This window comes from Pteropus medius, unplaced genomic scaffold, assembly GCF_902729225.1.
Source record: "Pteropus medius unplaced genomic scaffold, Ma_sr-lr_union100, whole genome shotgun sequence".
NCBI lineage: Eukaryota > Metazoa > Chordata > Mammalia > Chiroptera > Pteropodidae > Pteropus > Pteropus medius.
Window position 1 is genome coordinate 14128297 of NW_024349804.1, and position 20747 is coordinate 14149043.

A 20747-nucleotide genomic window follows, 5' to 3' on the forward strand; every position below is an offset into this window, starting at 1 on the left:
ATCGCAACCCCCTAAATTGATGAGTACCTATCCCCAAGGCCACACGTACCCCCCATCCTGCCGACCCTCCTCCCCTCGGCCTGCAGGCTTGCATGCAGCGCCCCGGTCCCCAGGCCTCCCCGCCCTGAGCACTTACCGCTTCTCCACCAAACCCTGCGCATCCGCTGAACTGTCCTGGGCCCGGGCCCTGGGGAACTGCTGCGTGGAGGACGGGAGGGCACCAGGAACCCTCCGCCACCCGCTGGGCCGACCCAGGAGATGCTCCAGGGCTGGTGGCCCAGGCCCTGCGGTGGGGACAGCCACCGCTCACCCCGCCCCACACTTCCATCGGCCCCAGCAGAAAGCGACCAGACAAGGTGTTCTGCTGTACTAATGTATTCCATCTTTCAAAAAGAAAGACATGATTTTAATATTACTTAACAATATGTTAAAAAAGTAGCCAGGCGGCCTCCGTGTTAATACAGTCGGACACTCTCTAACAGACTTGATGGTGTGAGTACTGGGTGGGTTTTGTTTTTGAACTTTCTCATTCTGCAAAGGGGTCTTACACAGCTGGCTACAAGTCGGGGGGTCAGACACAAACAGCGCGACGTGTACACTCTTAACCAGTAGATTGTGGAGAACGGATAGCGCCCGCCCGCCCCCCGCACGCCTCGGGTGGGAGCTGAGCGGCGGCGACGGCCCGGCGGGCAGGGACAGATGACAGGACAGGGCGAGATGCAGAGGCGACGGAGCCACGTGGATGCTGCACTCGTCCCGGGCGCGGTGGGGGGCGCGGCGGTCCGCCGGCCGAGGCGGGCTCACAGACTGCGCAGAGCGGACGGCGCGTCCTCCGTCGGGGGGTCTTGGGGGCGGCGGCCCACCCGGCACAGCCTGGGCGAGCACGGCAGCACCGGGGCCTGGACCCCACCCGCGCGTCCCTCTCCGGGTGGCCCTGGTTCAGTGGGCAGCAAAGGTGGCTTTCTTCAAGCTAAAATTGGACCAGTTGATGGACAGTCTTTGCCGGGTCTGTCTGGCGGAATCCAAGCAGAATCTGGAAGACAAGAAGCCTGACGGTCACAGGAGGACACGTGCCTCTCCAGCCGGTGTCCCCCCCGGGAGCTCAGTGCATGGCTGTCCTGGGCCCCCGCCCTCAGGATGCTAACTGGCGCCCAGAATGTTTACTGGCGCTTTGCCAACCTCTATCAACTCGCACCGGGGGAAGTCCCCGAGGAATGTGTGGTGAGCCTGGCGGAGGACCTGGAGCCTGGCCACCCCGCCGGGCTCTGCGGCCACCTGTCCGCCCTTCCAACGCGCTGAGCCCGGGAGAAGCCGGCCTGCCCCCGCTGTGCCACACCCAGGTTTCCACGGTGCGACAGTAACGCATGCCTGTCCCTCCGCCGTCCCCAGGGGACAGCACGCAGGAATGGCTGCAGGCGGAGGCAGCCTCGCCATCCAGCTCTGGAGCACAAACTACACGCTAAGCAGCATATGAAAAACCACAGGCGACAACGCAGTTTTTGTTAAATGAAGGAGAGAAACTTTCCTGCAGGAACCTGGACCTTCGTGACGGCTGAAGTGCTCGCCATCTCAGCTCTAATTTGGGTGGCAGAAATTTGAATTAAACCCGAAAATGGTTACAGTTGTTGCTCGCCCTAGATGAAACCGTGTCTGCCCGCGGCGGTGACACTCCGACCGCGTGCGTCCCGGTGGAGGGAAGGGCTGCGCCAGCTCCCAGAGCCCCGTTCTCTTTCCCCGAGTCCCAGCAATGTCACCTTGGGAACCTCCTGGAAGCTACCACTTCTGCCTCTACTGTCTCTCCTCACCGCTGGCAACAGCCTCCTGACATCTGCCGGGTCGCGTGTGCCCCACCTGCTCCCCACGCAGAGGCCAAAGCTCAGAGGCACAGCCGCCCCCGCCCCCGCCCCTCAAGGAACAACTCGAACCCGACCAGAGCGAGCGTCCCGCAGATCCCACAGCACAGGGCACGAAGGCCCCGCGTGCCCCGGCTCTGCCTGCTCCCACCCCCGGCTCCAGCCCGCGGAGCCCGCACCACCGCCCGCAGGCCTGTGGACCACCCACGCCCAGCGCACGTGTGGCGGCACCCGGACACAACCCAAAAGCCCCAGGTCAGGAACCCAACACGCTAATGTGGGGTACTGCCGTCTCTTCCTGGAGCCATCATCCTGGGTGTGGCCTCCACGGGGGGCTGTGTGTGCTCACCCCTGCACTGGAGGGACCAGGCCACACAGCCTCCTGTGGCTTCTGCACTCAGCGTCTGTGCATGGCCCCCGCCCCCACCCCCAGGCGGCGGTCACTCCTGTGGCCTTAAGAGCAGAGTGCGCAGGGCGGACGGACGGATGCGGCCCTTCCGCCCCTGGGGCGCACGTGCAGCTGCGGGGCTGTTCCGTGGGGATGAGCAATCTGTGCACCCAGGAGCCGTGGGGACACTGCTCCCTGCCTTCCCGCGGGTGACCGGGCCGCATCTGCTCCCCGGCGGCCAGTCAGGCCGAAGGCCTCATGGCAGTTTCTGTGATGCCCACCGTTCCGTTCCCACATCTGTCGACGGGCCTTTTCCTTACAGGTCTGTAATATTTCTTCGCACATCTTGATCCTGATCCTCTGTGATGTGTTGCAAATGCTGCCTCGCTTTTGCTTTTTTTTTAAATCTTTTAATTTAGTTTCAAGTATACAGTGCATTGGTTAGACATCTATGTAGTTCATAAAACGATCCCCCCAACTGCTGCCTCCTTCCCCTGACCCTCCCCTTAGCCAGTGTATTAATGCTGACTGCATCCACTATGCCGTGCTCCCCATCCCCCTGACCATCCATCAGCTACTCATTTGTACTTCTTTAACCCTTCACCCCATTCTCCCAGCCCCCCAAAGCTCCCTCCCTTTTGTCCATCACCAAACTATCCACTATATTTGTGAGTCTATTTTTGATTAGTTTGTTCTTTTCCTTAGATTCCGCATTTAAGTGAAATCATGTAGTGTTTGTCTTTCTCTGACTTAAACACTTTCTAGGTCCAGCAAAGCAGGATCTTTTTCCATCCCCTTTTCATATGTAGGGGTCTTGTTTCCTTATCCTTTCAGCCACTCTGTCTTTTGGTCGGAGCACTTAATTCTTTTCCATTTAAGGTACTTATTGACAGGAATGTAGTTGTTAGCATTCTTTATTCCTGTTTTTTGATAATTTTTTTTCTTCTTAAAGAAACATTTCCTGTAAAACTGGCTTGGTGGTGATAAAGTCCTTTAGCTTATTTTTCTCTGGGAAGCTCTTTATCTGTTCTTCAACTCTAAATGATAGCTTTGCCGAATAAATTATTCCTGGTTATAGATCCTGGGTCTTCATCTTGTCAAATATTTTTTGCCAAGCCCTTCTGTCCTGCAGGTTCTTCTGAGAAATCAGCTGCCAGTCGCATGGGTGTTCCTTGTAGGTAATTATTTTTTCTCTTGCTGCTTTTAATATTTTATTTAATCTTTGGCATTTTAATTATGATGTGTCTTGGTGTGGGGCCTCTTTGGATCCCTGATTTTTGGAATTCTCGGAGCTTTCTGGGGTTTTATGTCCATTTCCTTCACCAGGTCAGAAAAGTTTTCCATCATTATTTCTTCAAACAGCTGTTCGACATCTTGATTTTCTTCAGTGATGCCAATCAGACGAATATTTGGAGCCTTAACAATGTCCCATGTGCTCCTTAAATTATTTTTATAGTTTCGACATCTTTTTTCTTGCCATTCTGAGTGTCCCGATTGGCTTTCCTGTCCTCTAGATAGGGCATGTAATCCTCTTCTTTATTTACTTTCTTTTTTCTCTTGTTTATTCCATTTAATATACTTCTCATCTCAGATAACGTGTTCGTCATTTCAGACTGGTTCCTTTTTATAATTTCCATTTTTATGTTTTTTATCTGTTCGTTGAAGTTCTCTACACTCCCCAAAAGTTCACCGAGCATCTTTATAACCAGTGATTTGAACTCTGCATCTGTTAGATTCTTGACTCCACTCTATCTGGATCTCTGTTCTGTTTTCTCATTTGGCTTCTGCTTCTTTGTCTTCCCATTTTGGCTGCCTTTCCGTGTCTGTTTCTATGTACTAAGCAAAGCTCCTAAGTCTCCCGGTCTTATTAGTGCGGATTTGTGTAGCAGGTGTCCAGTGGCACAGTCCTGAGGGGGGTTCAGCTGCAGGCCAAATTAGCCCAAGCCTCTGCCCCTCCGGGGCCACCTGTTAAGATACAGTAAGCAAAATCCACAGATGTTGTGCTTATAGTTGCTTCAAAAGGCCACGCCAGAAACCAAGGTCAGCTGCTTCCAGTGTTGAGTTTAGGCGCTGCTCAGCAAGGAGCACATGACTCTCGGAAGACACACCTGGATGTGGCTTGGGTGGGGCCGCGAGTTGGGGGAGGCGGGGTTTCAGGGAATCCTCTTGGGCGGAGCGCTCTCTGTGATCCAGTCTGATGACGTCACGGCTATGGCGGCGCTGTGTCCCCGCACTGGGAACGGGGAGGGCTCAATGGGGAACAGTGGATACCGCCTGCACCTCTGCACGGAGCGAGTCTCGCCTCAGCCCTCACCCCGACAACGTCTCCCTGTAAGTCCCTGGTGGCCCCTGCGCGCAGCCGAACGGGCGCTGGTGCTCAGAGCGAGCAGGTCCGTCACCGCGACAATCCGCTCGCGGACGCGGCCCCTTTAAGAGGCGTCTGCCGCTGCGGCAGCCTCCGTCCCTCTCAGCCCCTCGGGACCAGGCAGCCCGCGTCCTCGCCCCGTGCTGCCCTCCGCCGCCGCAGGGTGACGTCTTGGACTTCTGCCTCGTCGTATGGCTGGTTCCTCTAGATCCCCGGCGATGTTTCCTCGCTGCTCCTCGTTTCCGTCACGACTCTGACTTGGTCGCCGGAGGGATGAACAGAGCCTCTGTCATCTGCGCCATTTTTTTTCCGCCCTCTGTCTTGCTTTCTTCAAGGCAAACTGCTGACTGTATTTATCAATCTTCTGTGTTTGGTACTTTACGAAATCTCCCTTACTGAGGTCCAAAACCATCCAACTGCGTTCCGAAGCGTAAGGCCGCCGTCGACGGCTAAAGCCGGAGCCCGCCTGGAGCGGACCGTGGGCCTGGCGTGAGGAGGGGTCCAACTTCAAAGTCTTCCTCAGACAGGTGACGACGCTCACAGCCCCGTCTACGAACATGCCCTCATTTCCACAGTGACCCGCCAACCCGTCTTCCGTCACACTGCGGAGCACCGACATCCGTGCTGTAGCGACTGTGCCTCCCTAAGGCTTTGCAACAAAAAAGGGCCTCCTCGCCCTTCCCGTCCCCCCAGGAGGAGCCCCGCAATCTTCTACAACGTTTTATGGTTTTGGTTTCGTTTTTGTTTTGGCAAAGGTAACACACAGATAGAACGGTGGATGAAACGAGTGTGTAATTTATGGAACAATTATAAGGCGGAGTCAGTCACGCCACGGGTCAGGGCCAGCACCCAGGTGACCCCCTGCCCCGTGCCTTCTTCAGGCACAGCCCTCTCCTCTCCTTAGAAGTAATCGCCATCGTAGCTTCTTATGTTGATGACTTCCTTGCTTTTCTTTGTAGTTTTGACACCTATGTATGTGTCTCTGAACAATATACTTAATTCCTTGAAATATACTTTATTTAGGTGTAATCTGTGTACAACAAACTGCAGCTAGTGTGCGCTCACAGGCTGAAAAGCTGTGGGGCCAGGGAACCGTGGCGTCAGTGGAGACCCAGAACGTGGCCGCGGAGCCCTCGTGTCTCCTTGCTGTCCCGGCCCTGGGCACACTGCGGTGCTTCGGTGCTGGTGTCCGCGGGATGGAGAGCACGGCTCGTTTACCCCGTTCATCTGTTGGGGACATTTGGGATGCTCCCCGTTTGGGGCTGTTATAAACAGAACTTTCGGGAACATTCACGTACAAGCCTTTGTGTGGGCAGACACCCAGGAGGGTAGCTGCGGGTCTGAACGGCAGTTGTGTTCGCCAAGGCACTTTAGTTTTGCCTAATTTGAACTTTGTATAAATGGAATATTATGTATAGTCTTGCATTCCATGACTCTTGTTCCTCTTGGAAGATGCGTCCATGCTGCAGATTGCTCTGTGTTAGCTCCTTCTGGTTGCCGTGTAACACGGCACTGTGTGTCTATCACAATGTATCCATCCCAGCATGTTTTGGAAACACTGTGATGTTCCACAAAACCCTTCTTGGGTTTAAATCCACAGGTTTTGGGAAACTCCATAGCTTTATGATATTAACTCTTCCTCTCAGTGAATACAGGAGCTCTGTGATTTAGGTGCTCTTTAATGCTCTTCAGTACAGTTTCACGGTCTTCTGTGCACAAGTCTTGTGCAACTTTAGATTTATACTGCAGAGATTTGGTTGCTATTACAAATGCTCTATTTAAACCAGATTTTTGCATTAATGATGGTACAGAGAAAGATAAATAACTTTTGTCCACTGACCCTATGGCTAGTCCCTTGATAAACTGTTCTCTATATTCCCTTGTAATTTCCTGTGTAGATGATTAATCACCTGTAGAATGGAATTACATTTCCGGCTTTCCACTCCTTAATCCTCTGACTGTGTTTCTTGTCTTATTGCCTAGGAACTACACGTGGAGGCCGAACAGAAGTGGTGAGCGCTGAGTTCCACGTGTGCTTCCGCACCTTTCCTGTTTTGGAAAACGTTCCCTGTAGACTTCTCCCTCTCTCTCTCTCCCCACCACCGCCCAGTCCCCCCTCTCCCCACCTTCCTCTCCCTCCCTCCTTTTCAGGTTAAGGATATTTCTCTCTGTTACTAGTTTATAATTTTTCTTCTTTTAATTATAAATGGGTGCTAAGATTTTATCAATTTTTTTTTTCGGAACCCACTGAAATGATATGATTCTTCTGTAATATACAAAGGGAGCAAATAGCATTTGTGGGTTTCCTAGTATTAGACAGCCTTGCATTCTTTCTTGTGACAACCCAATTTGGTTATACACTGCTTTTGAAAATACACTGTTGGATATGGAATGTGAATATTCTCTTGATGATTTTTTTACACCTAATATTCATGAGTGAAACGAAGCTGTAACTTTTCTCTTTTTTTGGTATTGTGTTTGGTAGATTAGGTATCAAAACTTTAGTTTTCTCGTGAGACAAAGTGGGGAGCACCTCTCATGCTCCCTTGTCTCTCGTTTCAGTTCTGTCAGAATCTGTGTAAGACTGGATAATCTGTTCTTTGAAATTTCAGGAGAATTCTCTATAAACCTGTCAGAATGTAGTTTTTTTACTGAGAAGTCTTGGGAGTTAGTTACTGCTTTAACTGGTACTGGGCCATTCAGACTTTATTTTAATCGAAAGACTGATTTTTTATTTTATTTAAGCTTTAAAATTAATTACAGTGAGGTTTGTTTCCAGTGTTCTCTTATCGTATTTTAATCTCTATCGTGTCTGTAGTTATGTCTTCCTTTTACTCACACGTTCACAAAATTAAAGAAATTTTATTACAGAAAACCTCAAACATGCCCAGAATGGCGTGTGGTGACGAGAACACAGCCATCATCCAACTATGACAACTATCAACACCGCATTTCCTCATCCATCTAATTATGGTATTTTTGTGTGTGTCTCTTTCTATTTCTTGACCAGTGTCTTGAACATTCATCTATCTAGTTAGTGTTTCTAAAGAGTCAAACTTTGGCTTCGCTGGTCTCCTCTTCGTTTGTTTTCTATTTCATTTCTCTTACATATCATCTCCTTTGTTTTACTTTCTTTGGGTTTATTTTGTTCTTCTAATTTCTCAAGTGAAATCTTTCACTCATTGATTTTCGGGTTTTTAAAAACTTAACTCTAGCATTTAAGACTTTACAGGAAGAGCTTTCAAGAGCAAACATTTTCTGTATTCCACAGGTTTTCGTATGTGATGGTTTCACTATCTTTTAGTTCTGCAGATTTTAAAACGCCTACTGTGATTTCTTAGTTGGCCTGAGAGTTATTTAAAATTATGTGCTTTTTGATTTCCAAGTATTTATGGATTTAAAAATGTACTTATCTCCAACTTAAATGTGCTGTGGTCAGAGGACACAAATTACACGTGCTCATTCTTCGGACTTTTTGAGTCTTGCTTTCTGAGGCCCACGTCTGTGACTGTCCGTGCGTGCTCAAGGACGCATCTCTCTGGCCCCGGCCTCAGGGCTCCCGCCCTAGGTCAGTGCAGGTCAAGCTGTGCGGGCTTCCACACCTCCACGGTGCCCAGTACCCGGTGGCTCAGCCATTACTCACACAGGGACAGCCTGGGCCCTCCCACCAGGACGAGGGCTTTGTCTGAGTCTCTGTGCAGCCCAAACAATTCTGCTTTTTGTATTTTGAGGCTACTTCATTAAGTAGTTTACATTGAACATTTCTATTCCTAACTGAAACTTTTATCATTATGTAGGTAGCAATCTTCGTTTACTCCTTGTATTAAAATATATTTTGGCCTTCTGAGCCATGCTTCTCTTGCTCAGACCTGCTTCCACTTCTGGAAGTGGACTTTCCTTTCTAATAAAACTTCTACTGAAAAGTAAGTAAGTAAGTAAATAAACAAATAAATAAAATATTTTGTCTGACAACAGCTTTCCTTTTTCCTATTTCCACCTTTAAGTATGTTCTTACAAACAGTATATATACACATATGCATGTGTATGTATATAAAAACGTTAACACACTCTGACAAGCTATTTACTTTTATTTTTGTCTGCTTACTGTCCTGATACAACTGAACCTGTGCTTATCATCTTTTTAAAATGTCTGCTTACTGTACTTTGTATTTCTTTCTTTCTTTCTGAGCTTTGACCTTTTCCCTCATAATTAGCAATTTATAAACCCTATTTCTATTCTTTCAATGTTTGCTCTTGAAACTGAATCATGCCCATTTGGCTTAAAGTGTGACTGTTAAACGTCCTGAACAATAAAGGACTTGGGGATCCTCAGCTCTGCTTCACCCCTGGCTTGTAGACGGCTGCTGTTCAATGCCGTGGGGTCTTTCAGACATAACGTCAATCTGACATTATCACGATACTGTTCCACAGAAAACCTGTTCGCATTTACCTACATTTATCAGGCTATTTCTCATTCCTTCCTGCATGTCAGGCTGCTCTGAGGTCAATTTCCTTTTTTCTTAAAGGATACAGGTCTCTTTGTAGTAAGCTCCTGCAACTTTTTCTTTATTTTGGGTAAGAATAGTTTTGTGGGATACATAATTATTGACTGACAACTTTCCCTCAACGCTATAAATATCACTCCATGGCTTTCTGGTTTCATAGGCTATGGTGAGGAATATAGCTTTGTTTGTTTATCCTATTGGCTTATGTTGTGCTTTGGAATTTGTGGATTCGTATTTCTCATTACTTCTGTAAAATCCTCAGGTACCGTCTCTTTAAATATTGCTTTTCTGTAGTCTCTCCATTTTTTCCTACAAGAGGCTCCAGTTAAATAAATGTATGTCAGACTTACTCAGTCTCTCCTCTAAGTTTCTTAACTCCTCATTCATAGTTTTCATTTTCTTTGTGTCCTGGAGCATTCTGGGTACATTTTTAAAATATATCTTCTAGTTCGGTAATTCCCTCTTCAGCAGCATCTAATCTATCATCTATCTGTTAAGGTCTTGATTATAATAATTATATTTTTCATTTCTAGACGTTTCATTTCTTTCCCCCCAACTCTTGGGTGTCTGAGATTCTCTGCTTATGAGGTCATGCATGATTTTAAACTCCAAGGTTCTGCCTATACCCAAGAAATACCCCCATTCTATCATCTTCTCCCCAGAGTTCAGGGCAAACTGTCCTACTAATTCAGATTCTTTGATTTCTGTACAAACACAGTCACCATCTGAGAATAATTCCGTGTTTCCTTCCCCTTTGTTTCTTTTTATGCCTTTACAAACAGAAATTATAACAGGCATTTTTTTTAAATCTCAAGAGATAGCTTTTAACGTTCCTCAATTAAATATGACACTTACTGTATTTTATGGCTACCTTTCGTTATGTTACAGATGTGACCTTTGAGTCCTAGTTAGAACAGATGTTTAATTTTAGCAAATGCTTGACTACATCTGCTAAGATAAAATACATACACACGTAAATTACATGATAAACATCGTTTCCAGAGATACTCAGAATTTTACAGTGTTTCAAATGGCTTTCTGCACTGCAAGCTAACTGCTGCTTTTGTGCTTGTGTGTTTCTGTGTCATCTGAAACAAAAAGAGCAAAGCACTTCCAAAGAACAAGACGTTTGAAAATAAAAATATTTTTGTCAAAACTTACACAGTAGATAAAGGATTAATGGACCCGGCACTAATAAAGCAAGCTTATTAGTGACACCGAGCGAATATCTAAAAGGTCGCTTTTCTCCTGAAAAGCATGGCGCGTCAGCGTGCTGTAGCGCCGGCACGCATCAGGTCTGCCGGGGGAACTGGGAGCGCAGACGGTGGCCCCGGCCCGGTGTGACCCCACAGGTCTGGGGGGACTCCCGGGCTTTGCGCTGCTCCCGGGCCACTGACAGCCGCAGCCGTTCACTAGTCTTCGCACACCAGGGTGGGGCGGGAATGGGCGCGTGCTGGGAGTGTGGCCGGGACGAGTGTGGCCGGCCTTCGCATGCTGAGCGCGCCCAAGCGGACGGAACTGCTAGGACAGCTGCCGGTGCCAGGGGCAGTCATGCACGGCTACCGCGAAGCGCCAGCATTTCGCACACGGCCCTAACATTTACCTTTTGAAATGTTCCACTTCCCTCTCCGTCTCGTCCATGTCCACACTGTCCAGGTCAATGTCTTTAGGCAGAAAAACGTCATCTGTGGGAGGAAAGGAAGCAGGGGGTCAGATTACGCGCCGGGCCGCCTTAGCAAGACGCGACTGGTCTTACTTCGACAACTTCACAAACTAAACATTTTTTCTAAAATGAGATTTTACAAGTGGCCAAAGGAGAGCAGATCTGTCTTCCGTGCCCACGAGCACCCAGGTCTGACCTGCGGTCACGGACCCGCACGGCTGCCGAGCAAGCGGCCGTGGCTTCAGGTGCCCTGGGACAGACACATTTGCTGGTGCCCGGCCTGGTTCCCCAGTCAGGTGGTCACTGACTCACGACGGGGGACGCCTTGGGCGGACTCTGGGAACCCTAGGATGCCCGAATCCCTGCTGGAGGGACGGAGGGAGCAGGAGCACGGCTGTCAACGGAAGCTGCAATAAAGCAAGCCCATGGGGAGGACAGCACTGTCCCTTCAAGTGCCCGTCACAGTAAGAGGACACGATTGTACTCAGGACCCAGGTGGCGACGTCTACGGGGAGACGGCTCCCGGGGCATCCCGGAAATGGCATCTGAGACTTTTCAGGCCACTCCAGTAAAATGATCCTCTCTGAACATAGGCTGGATTAACAGGGTGACCGCCGACGCGGGATCACGGCACGGGCAGAAGATTGGCTCGCCTGGACAGAAGATTTTCGCTGCACAGGACTCAGGTCCCTGCAGAATCTAAGAGAGTGACCTAACGCCAGGTGACTCGAAGGCCAGCAATGTGAGGAGGAGGAGGACGACGGCGCCCCGCCAGGTGAGAGAAACAGAGAAGGGGCAGCGGTCACCATGTCGGACAAAGCAGAATTTAAGTCAGAAAAAGGAAACACGACGAAAAGGACTTTTTTAAAAATAAAAAGCAACAATTTACTAAGAAGATATCACAGTTAGGAATGTGCGGCGAGCCACACGGACACCCCGAGTGGAGCAAAGCGACGGAAGAAGCGAGAAAACACGGAAGCTCATTAACGAATGGAAGGCAGGGCAGAAACAAGGGCGCAGAAGACCCAGACCTAGACGACTCATCGCCCCGCCACACACACCTGACGTCAGCACGCCTCCGACAGGATTCACACCCGTTCCTGACTAAAACACGAAGAAAGGTAGGAATCACCGGATACTTTCCTAATGTGATAAAATAAACACACTATATCCTAAAGCCAGAATATTACTCGGCATGGAAACAGCGGACGTTTTTGTCAAGCTCAAGAAAGATACAACAAAAGACAGAACAATCAGACGTGTAAGAATTTGAAAAGCACACGTAAGGCTTTCTCTACTTGCAGAAAAGTGCTAAACTACCTGGAAAACCCTAAGGAATCAACCACACTCAAACAGTAACGTAATCCAGTCAGGGAGCCGATAGAAAGCTAATTACAGAAACCAACAGCTTTCCTATATACAAAGACCTCGGTAGAGGAGCTCTAGCCAAGAAATACAATGTGAGTCACAGACGTAATTTAAGTTAACCACGTTAGAAAAAAAAGAAACAGGTATAACTAATTTTAGTAATATATCTTACTTAAATATATCCCCCAAATTATCACATCAACGAGTAATCAGTATAAAATATCAGTAATCAGATATTTTACCTTCTTCTGTTTCATATCAGGTTTTCAAAATCTGCTGTAACATGACACGACTGGCCCTTTCTAGTGCTCAGTAGTGACACGTGACCAGTGGCTACAGCACTTGGCGGTGCAGAGTTAGGAGACAATGGCGGAGAACACCCCATCCAAGTTAAAAACGAGGAAGATTAAATACTTAGCAATAAGCTCAGTAAGAAAGGTGAAAAATCCAGAAAAACTTAAACATCCCTAAAAGGGTATCTACACGAAAGCAGACTTGAACAAACAGAAAAACACTCCTCTTTCTTGGGGAGGATGATCAATATTAAAAGGACATCAACTCTCCCTAAATTATTTAATAAATTTAATGCGATCCCAGCAGAGCTCCCAACAAAATGTTTTTTTAAGGGAGCCAGGCACACACACTGACACTAAAGCTCGTGTGAAGAAGCAAACACAAAAGAACCAACGGGGACACCGGAAATGAGAAGCTGTGAGTGGAGAACAGCCCTCCGAGTCACCGAAACATACCGAGCCCCCAAAATAACTACATCGCTGCAGTAACGGCACGTGGATAAACGCAGCGGACAAGAGCGGAAGTTCCAGGACAGACCCAAGTCACAGGGACATTCAGTGAGGCACAAGGCCACGCCCCGAACCACGGAGGCAACGTGAACCTCTGACGACCGGTGCGGGGACCACTGGCCAACCATTTGGAAAAACATAAACCTGGACCCATATCTCACGTGACACATAAGAATGAATTCCAAGTGCACCGGGGAGTCAAACGAGAGACGAGAAGCCACACGAACTCCGGAAGAAATGGGCACAGGCCCCTTCGACCTTGCTGTCGGGGTCAAGCTTCCTAACAATTCAGAATCCAGAGGCAGTAAAAGGCTGACGGGCTGACTACCTAAGAGTGAAAACGAACAGGACGGAACAGAACTGCTGATGGCTAGAAAGCACCACGACCAGTCCAAGGACAGCCTGTGACCCACGGGAATGACCCGCACACGCCACGCGGGGGCAGGGGGACGTCTCCGGTCTACACAGGGCTCTTAAAAATAGAAAGAAAAAAAACCCAGTGAAAATGAGAAAAAGGAATAGGAAACTCACGAAAGAAGATAAAGAAACAGCTCTTAAGAACACGACCCGACAGCAATCGGAGAAAAATGGCAATGAAAACGACAGAGCAGATGGACTGTGAGTGACGGACGGGCTCGAGCCACGAGCACGCAGCCTGAGGCCATGCGATGCGCGCGGGCGGGGGAAGCAGGCCCGTGGGAACGCTACGGCGCTACCTAACGAGACCTCCCGACACCGCCAAACCGGGTCGCCCGCGGCGCGGCCCGCGATGGCGAGCGCTCGTGCGCGGGAGGCTGTGCGCGAGCGCGACAGGGCCCGTCGTGCGGAGCGCCGGGCGGCTGGGCGAGGGCGACGTGGGGCGACGCGGGGCGACGGCCCGAGCACACGAAGTGCGGACAGAGCCGAGGGCCAGACGGCTTCTCTGGTCACGCTGCCTTCTGTGTAAAAAGCAAAGCACAAGAAACCACGGGGCCCCTGCGGGAAGTGCGTGGGAACGAGAAGGAGAAACTAGCATCGGGAGAAGAAGAACAACGGACACAGACGAACATTTCAGCCAGCGGCCCTCGCTGCCGGGACCGTAGCACGACCACGTGCCTGCACTCCAGGGAGAGCCAACCCGAGCCACCTTTAAAGCCGCATGATCTCCGGGTACAGACAAAGGACCTGTGAAGAAACAGTGGCGAGGGCGGCCTAGGACAGAGCGAGTCACCAGAGTGGCCACATGCGCGGGGTGGCAGAGTCTGAGAAGGGAGTGGGCAGGAAAAGGGTGGCACGGGCGCGGAGGCATCAGGGGCGGCTCGTGGTCCTCACGGCAGAAACAACAGAAACGTGAGGGCACGCACACACGCCCTGCCTGGCTCTGCCACCTGCGAGGCCGAGAGGCAGGGACGCTCTGGCAGCGCCGGTCTGGGCCCCGCAGAGCAACCCTCCACCAACGCAGCCGGGGCTCCTGGAGGAGCGGCTGATTCAGGGCTAGGGCGGGGAGAGCGGCAGCTGCGCCCCAAGAGTGCCGGGGTCGAGGGGCCATGCTGAGGGCACCACAGCCAACAGCCCAGCAAGGAGGAGAGTCCATGGCATGGACTGGGAGCCGCGAGGCCTCCCCGGCGCAGGCCGCCGCCTGGGGAAGAAGGGACGCCGCCCACAGCAGAGCGCCGCGTCGGCGCGCACCGGACGTGGCAGTCGCAGCCGGGCAGGGAGGCCGGCACAGGCGCGGACACCAGCAGGGGGATGGTAAATGAAAATCCAGACTCGTCTCCCCGTAAGGCACAGGGGCATTCGCCTGACGGTGGAGGGGCTGGGCGGCCGCTACCTCAGCCCAAGACCAGCGATGACACCAGCAGGTGGCCCGCACTACGAAGGCCCCGCTGCCGCTGCCAGAAAACACGGCGGAGACGGGCCGTGAACAAGCCGCTCACGAACCTGAGCAGAACCACTCCAAAAATGAGGTGGACCGTCCCCTTTGGGAACATCAAGGTCACGGACTCTAAGGGCCGGGCCAGAGAGACAAGCCATGCGGCCCTGGACAGGATCCCACGTCACGGGGAAGAAAGGGATCTTCCTCTGCACAAAGGACAGTGACGCAGCACGTGGAGAGGCAGGACACGGGCCCACACTGGGAGCGGGAGGCGTGTGGCACCCTCCATCATGGCACGCCGCACTCAGCTCTGTGACAGGGGTCCCCTTTCTGCGGACGCGCACGCGGAAGCGGTCCAGGCCTGCCGCTTCTCTCTCGTTTGCCCAGAAGAGCCACGGCGAGGGGAGCACGGCGACGCGCCCACCCGGGGCTGCAGCGTGCAGGCTTCTCTGCACTCTTCGCGGGTTTCTGGGAAACCTAAAATTATGTCAAAATAACAGAAAAACCAAGAACGGCTCTTTGGCTACTTGTCCCTCCTCGCTGGTGAGGATGGGTCACCAGCAAGTGCTTCCTCATCCTACGACGACGCAGACTCAGAGGCACGGCCGGACGGGCCTCCCTGCGTCCCCCACTTACCGATGGAGCTGTGGCCTCGGTCTGCCTTCTTCTTCTTGTTTCTCTTGTTCTTGGCCCGGGGCTGCGGGCCGTCGGCCAGCGCCAGCTTGCCATTCTGCAGGTGTGCACCCTGCAGGTGTGCACCCGGGGAGGCGGGCTCCACGGGGCCCGGGGCCGGCTTCTCCTCCTTGATGTGGTTCAGCGGCTTCCTGTTGTTGTTGTTGCTATTGACCTTTCGCTCCTCTCTTTTCTGCTCCACCAGGAAAGCGAGGTCGGGCGCTTTCGGCTTGGACTCGGCCTGGGATCGGGGCCGGGGCTGGCCCTCTGAGGCTCTGGGGGGCTCCACGGGCTTCCTTGCTGGCTCGCTGCTGGCCTTCGCGGCCTGCCTCAGCTTCTGCCGGCCCGGGCTCTCCTTGTGGCGGTGCATGATGTCCAGGAGAAAAGACAGCGTCTCCTGCGGCCTCCCGCTGGCCTCCTTCGTGGGGAGGAGCTTGGAGTCCCTGCTGTCCGTGGGCGCCCCCGGGCCGGGCTCTGTGTGGGGCTCTGTGTGGTCGTGTCTGGAAGGAGAGTGAGGGGAGGCGTCCGGTTCGCCAGTGTGCTCCAGGGGGCCACCGTGGGGGCTTTCAGGGTCGGGCCCCGACTCGGTGGCTGCCTGGGGACCCGCGGGGAGCCTGTCCGACTTGGGGCGCTCTCGGCCCGGCCTCTCCTCCTCCTCCTTCTTCTTCTTCACAGCTCTCAGTTTCCGAAGCTCCTGCAGCCGCTCAAAGTCCTCGTCCTCCGGCCGCTGCTCCCCGCGAAGGTGCAGGTGACCCCGCGCCCTGGCCTCGGCCTCCAGGCGAGCTTTCTCCTCCAGCTGCCCAGATGAAAAGAAAAGGTGACTGAAGACTACGGTTTTTAGACAACAGCGGTCTAAAAACTAAGACGTGCAGAAAAATAATTTAGAAATGAATCACAGTTCGAACGTAAACTCTGAGAGGCGCCCTCACAGACAACGAGCTACCACTGAACATCCCTGCCCCGAACGCCATGTGCTCCGCGGCGGCCAGCCCCCCCCTCGCTGCAGTAAGCACTCACTCCACCTGGCACACTTAAAAAGCTCCCGCCCCACCCCACCCCGCTGTCCCAGCTGACGCCACAGCTGGCGACGTGAGTGGACTGCGCAGGACGTGGCTGCAGATCTGTGGACTCTCGGCTGACGCACACGTGTATCACTGGGAGGTGCAGAAATGGGTACTGAAACGTCAACTCCCCGTCTCCCGCTCTGGCAGAGAAACGAAGTTCTCAGCATTTGTTTTCACTGTCACAGAGCAAATGACTTTCTGAAGTACTCGACGTTACACGTCAAATGGACAACGGTCACCGCTGTTGTCTAACGGGCAGGACAGGACCCTCCACCCGAGGGCGACCTCACGTCTACTCGACCTCACGGATGCGTGCCGGGACCAACTCCGTCTGGGGAGCAGGTGAAAGCCCCTGGGGAGGGCCTGGGCCCAGAGAGGCCAGCGCTTGCAAGAAACTTTGGCAGAAAATACCTCGTGTGGGAAAATTTAAAGATCCTTTCAAGTTTAAATCATTTTTCATAATATTTCAGTAGCTGTTTTTTTGAGACAATTTATTTGTTTTTTAAAAAACTTAAATCTAAAATTATGTTAAATCTCTAACGACCGAGTTTTTAAATATATATTTGACGAGTCCAGGAAAACTTCTTTAGAACCCTTGCTCCGTGGGCTGAGGAGAAGGCGCCGAGAGCAGCTCCGGGAGCGCCCAGTGCACAGGCCACAGCGAAGCCAGCCCGGCGAGCTGCCTCCAGTTCAAAACCAGCTGGTGGGAGAGACACAAAGCGGTGTGGGCTGCTCCATGAAACGGGGTGCTAGGTACTGAGCACACGGGCTGCAGCGAGTGCTGAGGGTGATACACGGCGGGCCTGATAGGGCTGCACCATTAGGTCTGGGTCCAGACCGCCCGCAGGCACAGAGGCCAGGAGTCCAGGGAGGGGAGCGCCCCTGAAAAGCACTATAACGAACCTACAAGGTTCTAGTGACTCCTGCGGGGCCACCCGGGGACCCTTGACGCTGCTATACTTCTGGGTGGACCCGCCTCGCTGTCTCCAGCCCTGTAGGGCTCTGTGAATCCAGATCTGTTGGGGGCAGGAGTTCCCCAAAGCCCCTCATTGGCCTTGCCAGTCACTGCGGACCTCCCTTGGGGCTGAGCTACAGCAGCGTTCTTGAGGGCGAAGCCACCTGGTAGAAGGCTGCAGGACACGTGGCCAAGCTGCGGTCCACCCTGGGAGCGTTCTCTCACACCTCTGTCATTACGTGGGGACCTCGCCTCTCCTCTGAGCGACCCGTCCCACTGTGAGGACTCCTGCAGCCATTCCCAACCCCCGCGAGTCCAGATCTGCTTGCTGAGGTCTGGCCCCCGGAGCCCGACGCGAGGTGGCTGCAACCAGGAAGATCCTGGAGCCACACAGGGGCTAAGGGGAGCCCTCCAGGAGAACTCGGGGGCGGGGGGCCCAGAGTAGATGCAGCACCTGCAGCGCTGACAGGAAGAGAGGGACACAGTTCCTCAGCCACCAGCACACACAGTCTTGTTGGACCTTAGGTCAAGTCCAGTCACGGGCCAGCACTGGGCAAACCTGCCTAAACTTGGTAGGTGACTTCTTTTGTGACACCCCACCTCCTGCGGTGAAGTGAGAACTGCCCAGCGCTGCCCACAACGGCCATCACCTCGCCCTTCCACCGGTGACATCCACGCCGTGTGCCGACCCCCATCTGGAATGGCATGGCCTGATCCCCCCGCCTGTGGGACCAGAGCCCGGGGCCGCCACTCACGCCTGTCAGAGGCTGCTGCTGTGCCCAGGGCGCTGTGTCAGCCTTGTATCCAAGTCAATTCTGCGGCCAGTCTCCAAAGGCCCACAGCCACCCCCACTTCCTCTGCATCCCCAGGACAGAGAGAGGCAGGGTCTGTCACCCCCGCGCTGGCCGGAATGAGAGCTGGGAGGCTCACTTTAGGTCCAGTCACAAAGCCAGGACACAAGGGGAAGCTGTGTCCTGCAACGCCACTGTAGGGCTTCGCCAGCCTCGGCTCAGGCCACCACGGACCATTGGCACCGCGTGCACCGTACCTTCCTCTGCTTGTGCCGGGCCCGCTTGGCCGCCCGCGAGCTGCTCGCCGGCTTGGGCCCCGAGCTGTTGATGAACTGCAGCAGGTCCTCCACGCGCCGGTGGTCCACCACGCTCTCCGAGAGCGGGTCCGCTTTCTTCGGCTGCTCCTCCTTCCTCTTGGTCAGCCGCAGGCGAAGCTTTTCCCTCATTTCTGCGTAATTCCTGCTGGTCGGGGCGGCTGGAGGCTAAGACGATCACAGGAACACACAGCCACGTTAAGCTTCCATTTTTAACAATTTTGAATACAACAAACTTCAGATGACACCTCTGGAAATGATTTCTTACTTGTTACTCAAGTCATACACGCTTACCACGAAAAACAAGGAAATAAGGGAGACAAAGGACAGAAAAAAGAAAACTTATACTTCCGTGAAAATTCTGGTAAAGTACGTACAATTATGTACAAAAATGCCTATCTTTAAATAAAAAGAAGTACATGCGCTGATGGAGCTACTCCGTGCGGAACACAGTGTGACTGTCTTTGCAAGCCCGTGAATGTGTCTGCAGAATTCTTCTATCTGTACGTCTCCCTTACGGCGCCAATGAGAAAAAGAAATCGCCGCCGACCCCACTGCTGAGCTTGGTTCTGCACCACCAATGCACACGGAACCGAAGCAGAGAGCGAGCAGCTCGCGCCCCTGCTCTGCCGGCCGGCCCAGGCGGCGGCGCTGGCGCTGGCGCAGACAAGACCGTCCTGGAGAGGCGTGCGAGTGTGTGTGAGCCTCAGATCCACGCACCCCCATGAGGAGCCTGCCACACGAGCCCCCCGCGTCCCACTATGTGCTGCCAACTGTCTGGACGCCATAAATGCCTGGCTGGGTGTTCAGTAGGACCCCACCCCCTATTTAAAAAATCACAAATGCAAGAAAAATAACACTAAAATAATAAAAAATCACAAACACGTGCAAAAACGCCGTGACGGAATCCTCGTAGCCACGTCTCTGGGCAAATGTTTATCACTCTGTCTTTAGGGCGAGTCCAACCCAGATGTGGGCTCAGTTTCAGACTGCACCGGGATTCTGACTGTGCTGCAAACACTTTCACACACAACACAACCACGGCCCGACGTCGGCCTGGCATGTCGGTCTTGTACACTCTACGATTTCTCCTTTAAACACGCACCTGACGCACACGACACCAAGGTGACTCTCACTCCCTGACCCCCGCGCCCCGCCTGTGCCCCAGAGGCAGGCGGGGCTGCCGGCACTTACCCCGCCGTGGCCGAAGAATTCACAGTAGCAGCAGTCACAGTACTTGCCCTCCTTCTGGTTGGTGGAGGTGGAGGTGCTGGAGCTGTGCTCGGAGCAGCTGTCCTCGTCCGCACTCTCGTCCCCGCCGTCCTGCTGCGGGTCGTACACGCCGTTCTCACAGCGGTGCCCTTCGCAGTCGGGGTCACTGCGAAACAGCACGCAGGCCTGTTAACGAGCGGCCCCCCCATGAGGGGCACAGGCACGGCACGTGGCCGATGACGCTCTGCTCCTCACGACCAGTGGCCGCCCTGCCCTGTCCCAGGCGGGAGCGAGGTGCAGGGGCCGCGTGGCCCGCATGGACACTGGGGGACACAGGAAGAGCAGGGTGGTGATGGGGCGAGGTGGCACGAGCAGGCACGTGGGCAGGGGGTCACACCCTGAGGGGCTCCTCGGGCACACACAGTGTCGCCACTGTTCCTCCCACCACTTCATCCTGAGAGTGTGTGGCTGGGGTGGCTTCGAACAGGCAAATTCGAAGGTAACAGAAACTTGTCTTTAAAAAACGAAACAACTGTCCAGTGTTTGTGATCTTCGCTCAATGTATAACACACACAACCAGGACGCATCCAAGGCCCAGTCCTGACGCGGCCAGCGGTGGGGTGGGGTCGGCACAGAAGTCCACGTGCCCCAGCCCTGCAGAACGAGGCTGGCCCAGAGCACCCCCACCCCCAGGGGCACCGCCCTTCCTGCTGCACTCACTGGGACACTGGGCGCAGGACACCAGGGGGCCGAGCCCCTGCAGCCGCTCTATGTCGGGGTGCGTAGCGCCCCATTTCCCAGTGCCCCAGCCCTCAGCCCCGGGCTTACCTGCAGACGCTGGGAGGTGCGCTCATGGAGCCGTCGGTGGTGGGGGGCGGGGGGGCCACAGAAGCAGGGCAGAAGCTCTTGCGGGCATCCACGAAGCTGGGAGACGCGGCC

At 53.2% G+C, this 20747-nt stretch overlaps 1 protein-coding gene across 1 annotated transcript in view; it reads right to left on the reverse strand.

Moving 5' to 3' along the window:
• Nucleotides 1-359: 359 nt before the first annotated feature.
• Nucleotides 360-20747, reverse strand: part of FAM193A (family with sequence similarity 193 member A) — a 99376-nt gene continuing 78988 nt past the window's right edge. The window contains 6 exon segments of the mRNA XM_039837992.1: nucleotides 360-1033; nucleotides 10715-10796; nucleotides 15437-16268; nucleotides 18540-18764; nucleotides 19791-19974; nucleotides 20637-20740. Of these exon segments, the coding sequence (XP_039693926.1) occupies nucleotides 940-1033; nucleotides 10715-10796; nucleotides 15437-16268; nucleotides 18540-18764; nucleotides 19791-19974; nucleotides 20637-20740 (1521 nt within the window). The 3' untranslated portion in view covers nucleotides 360-939.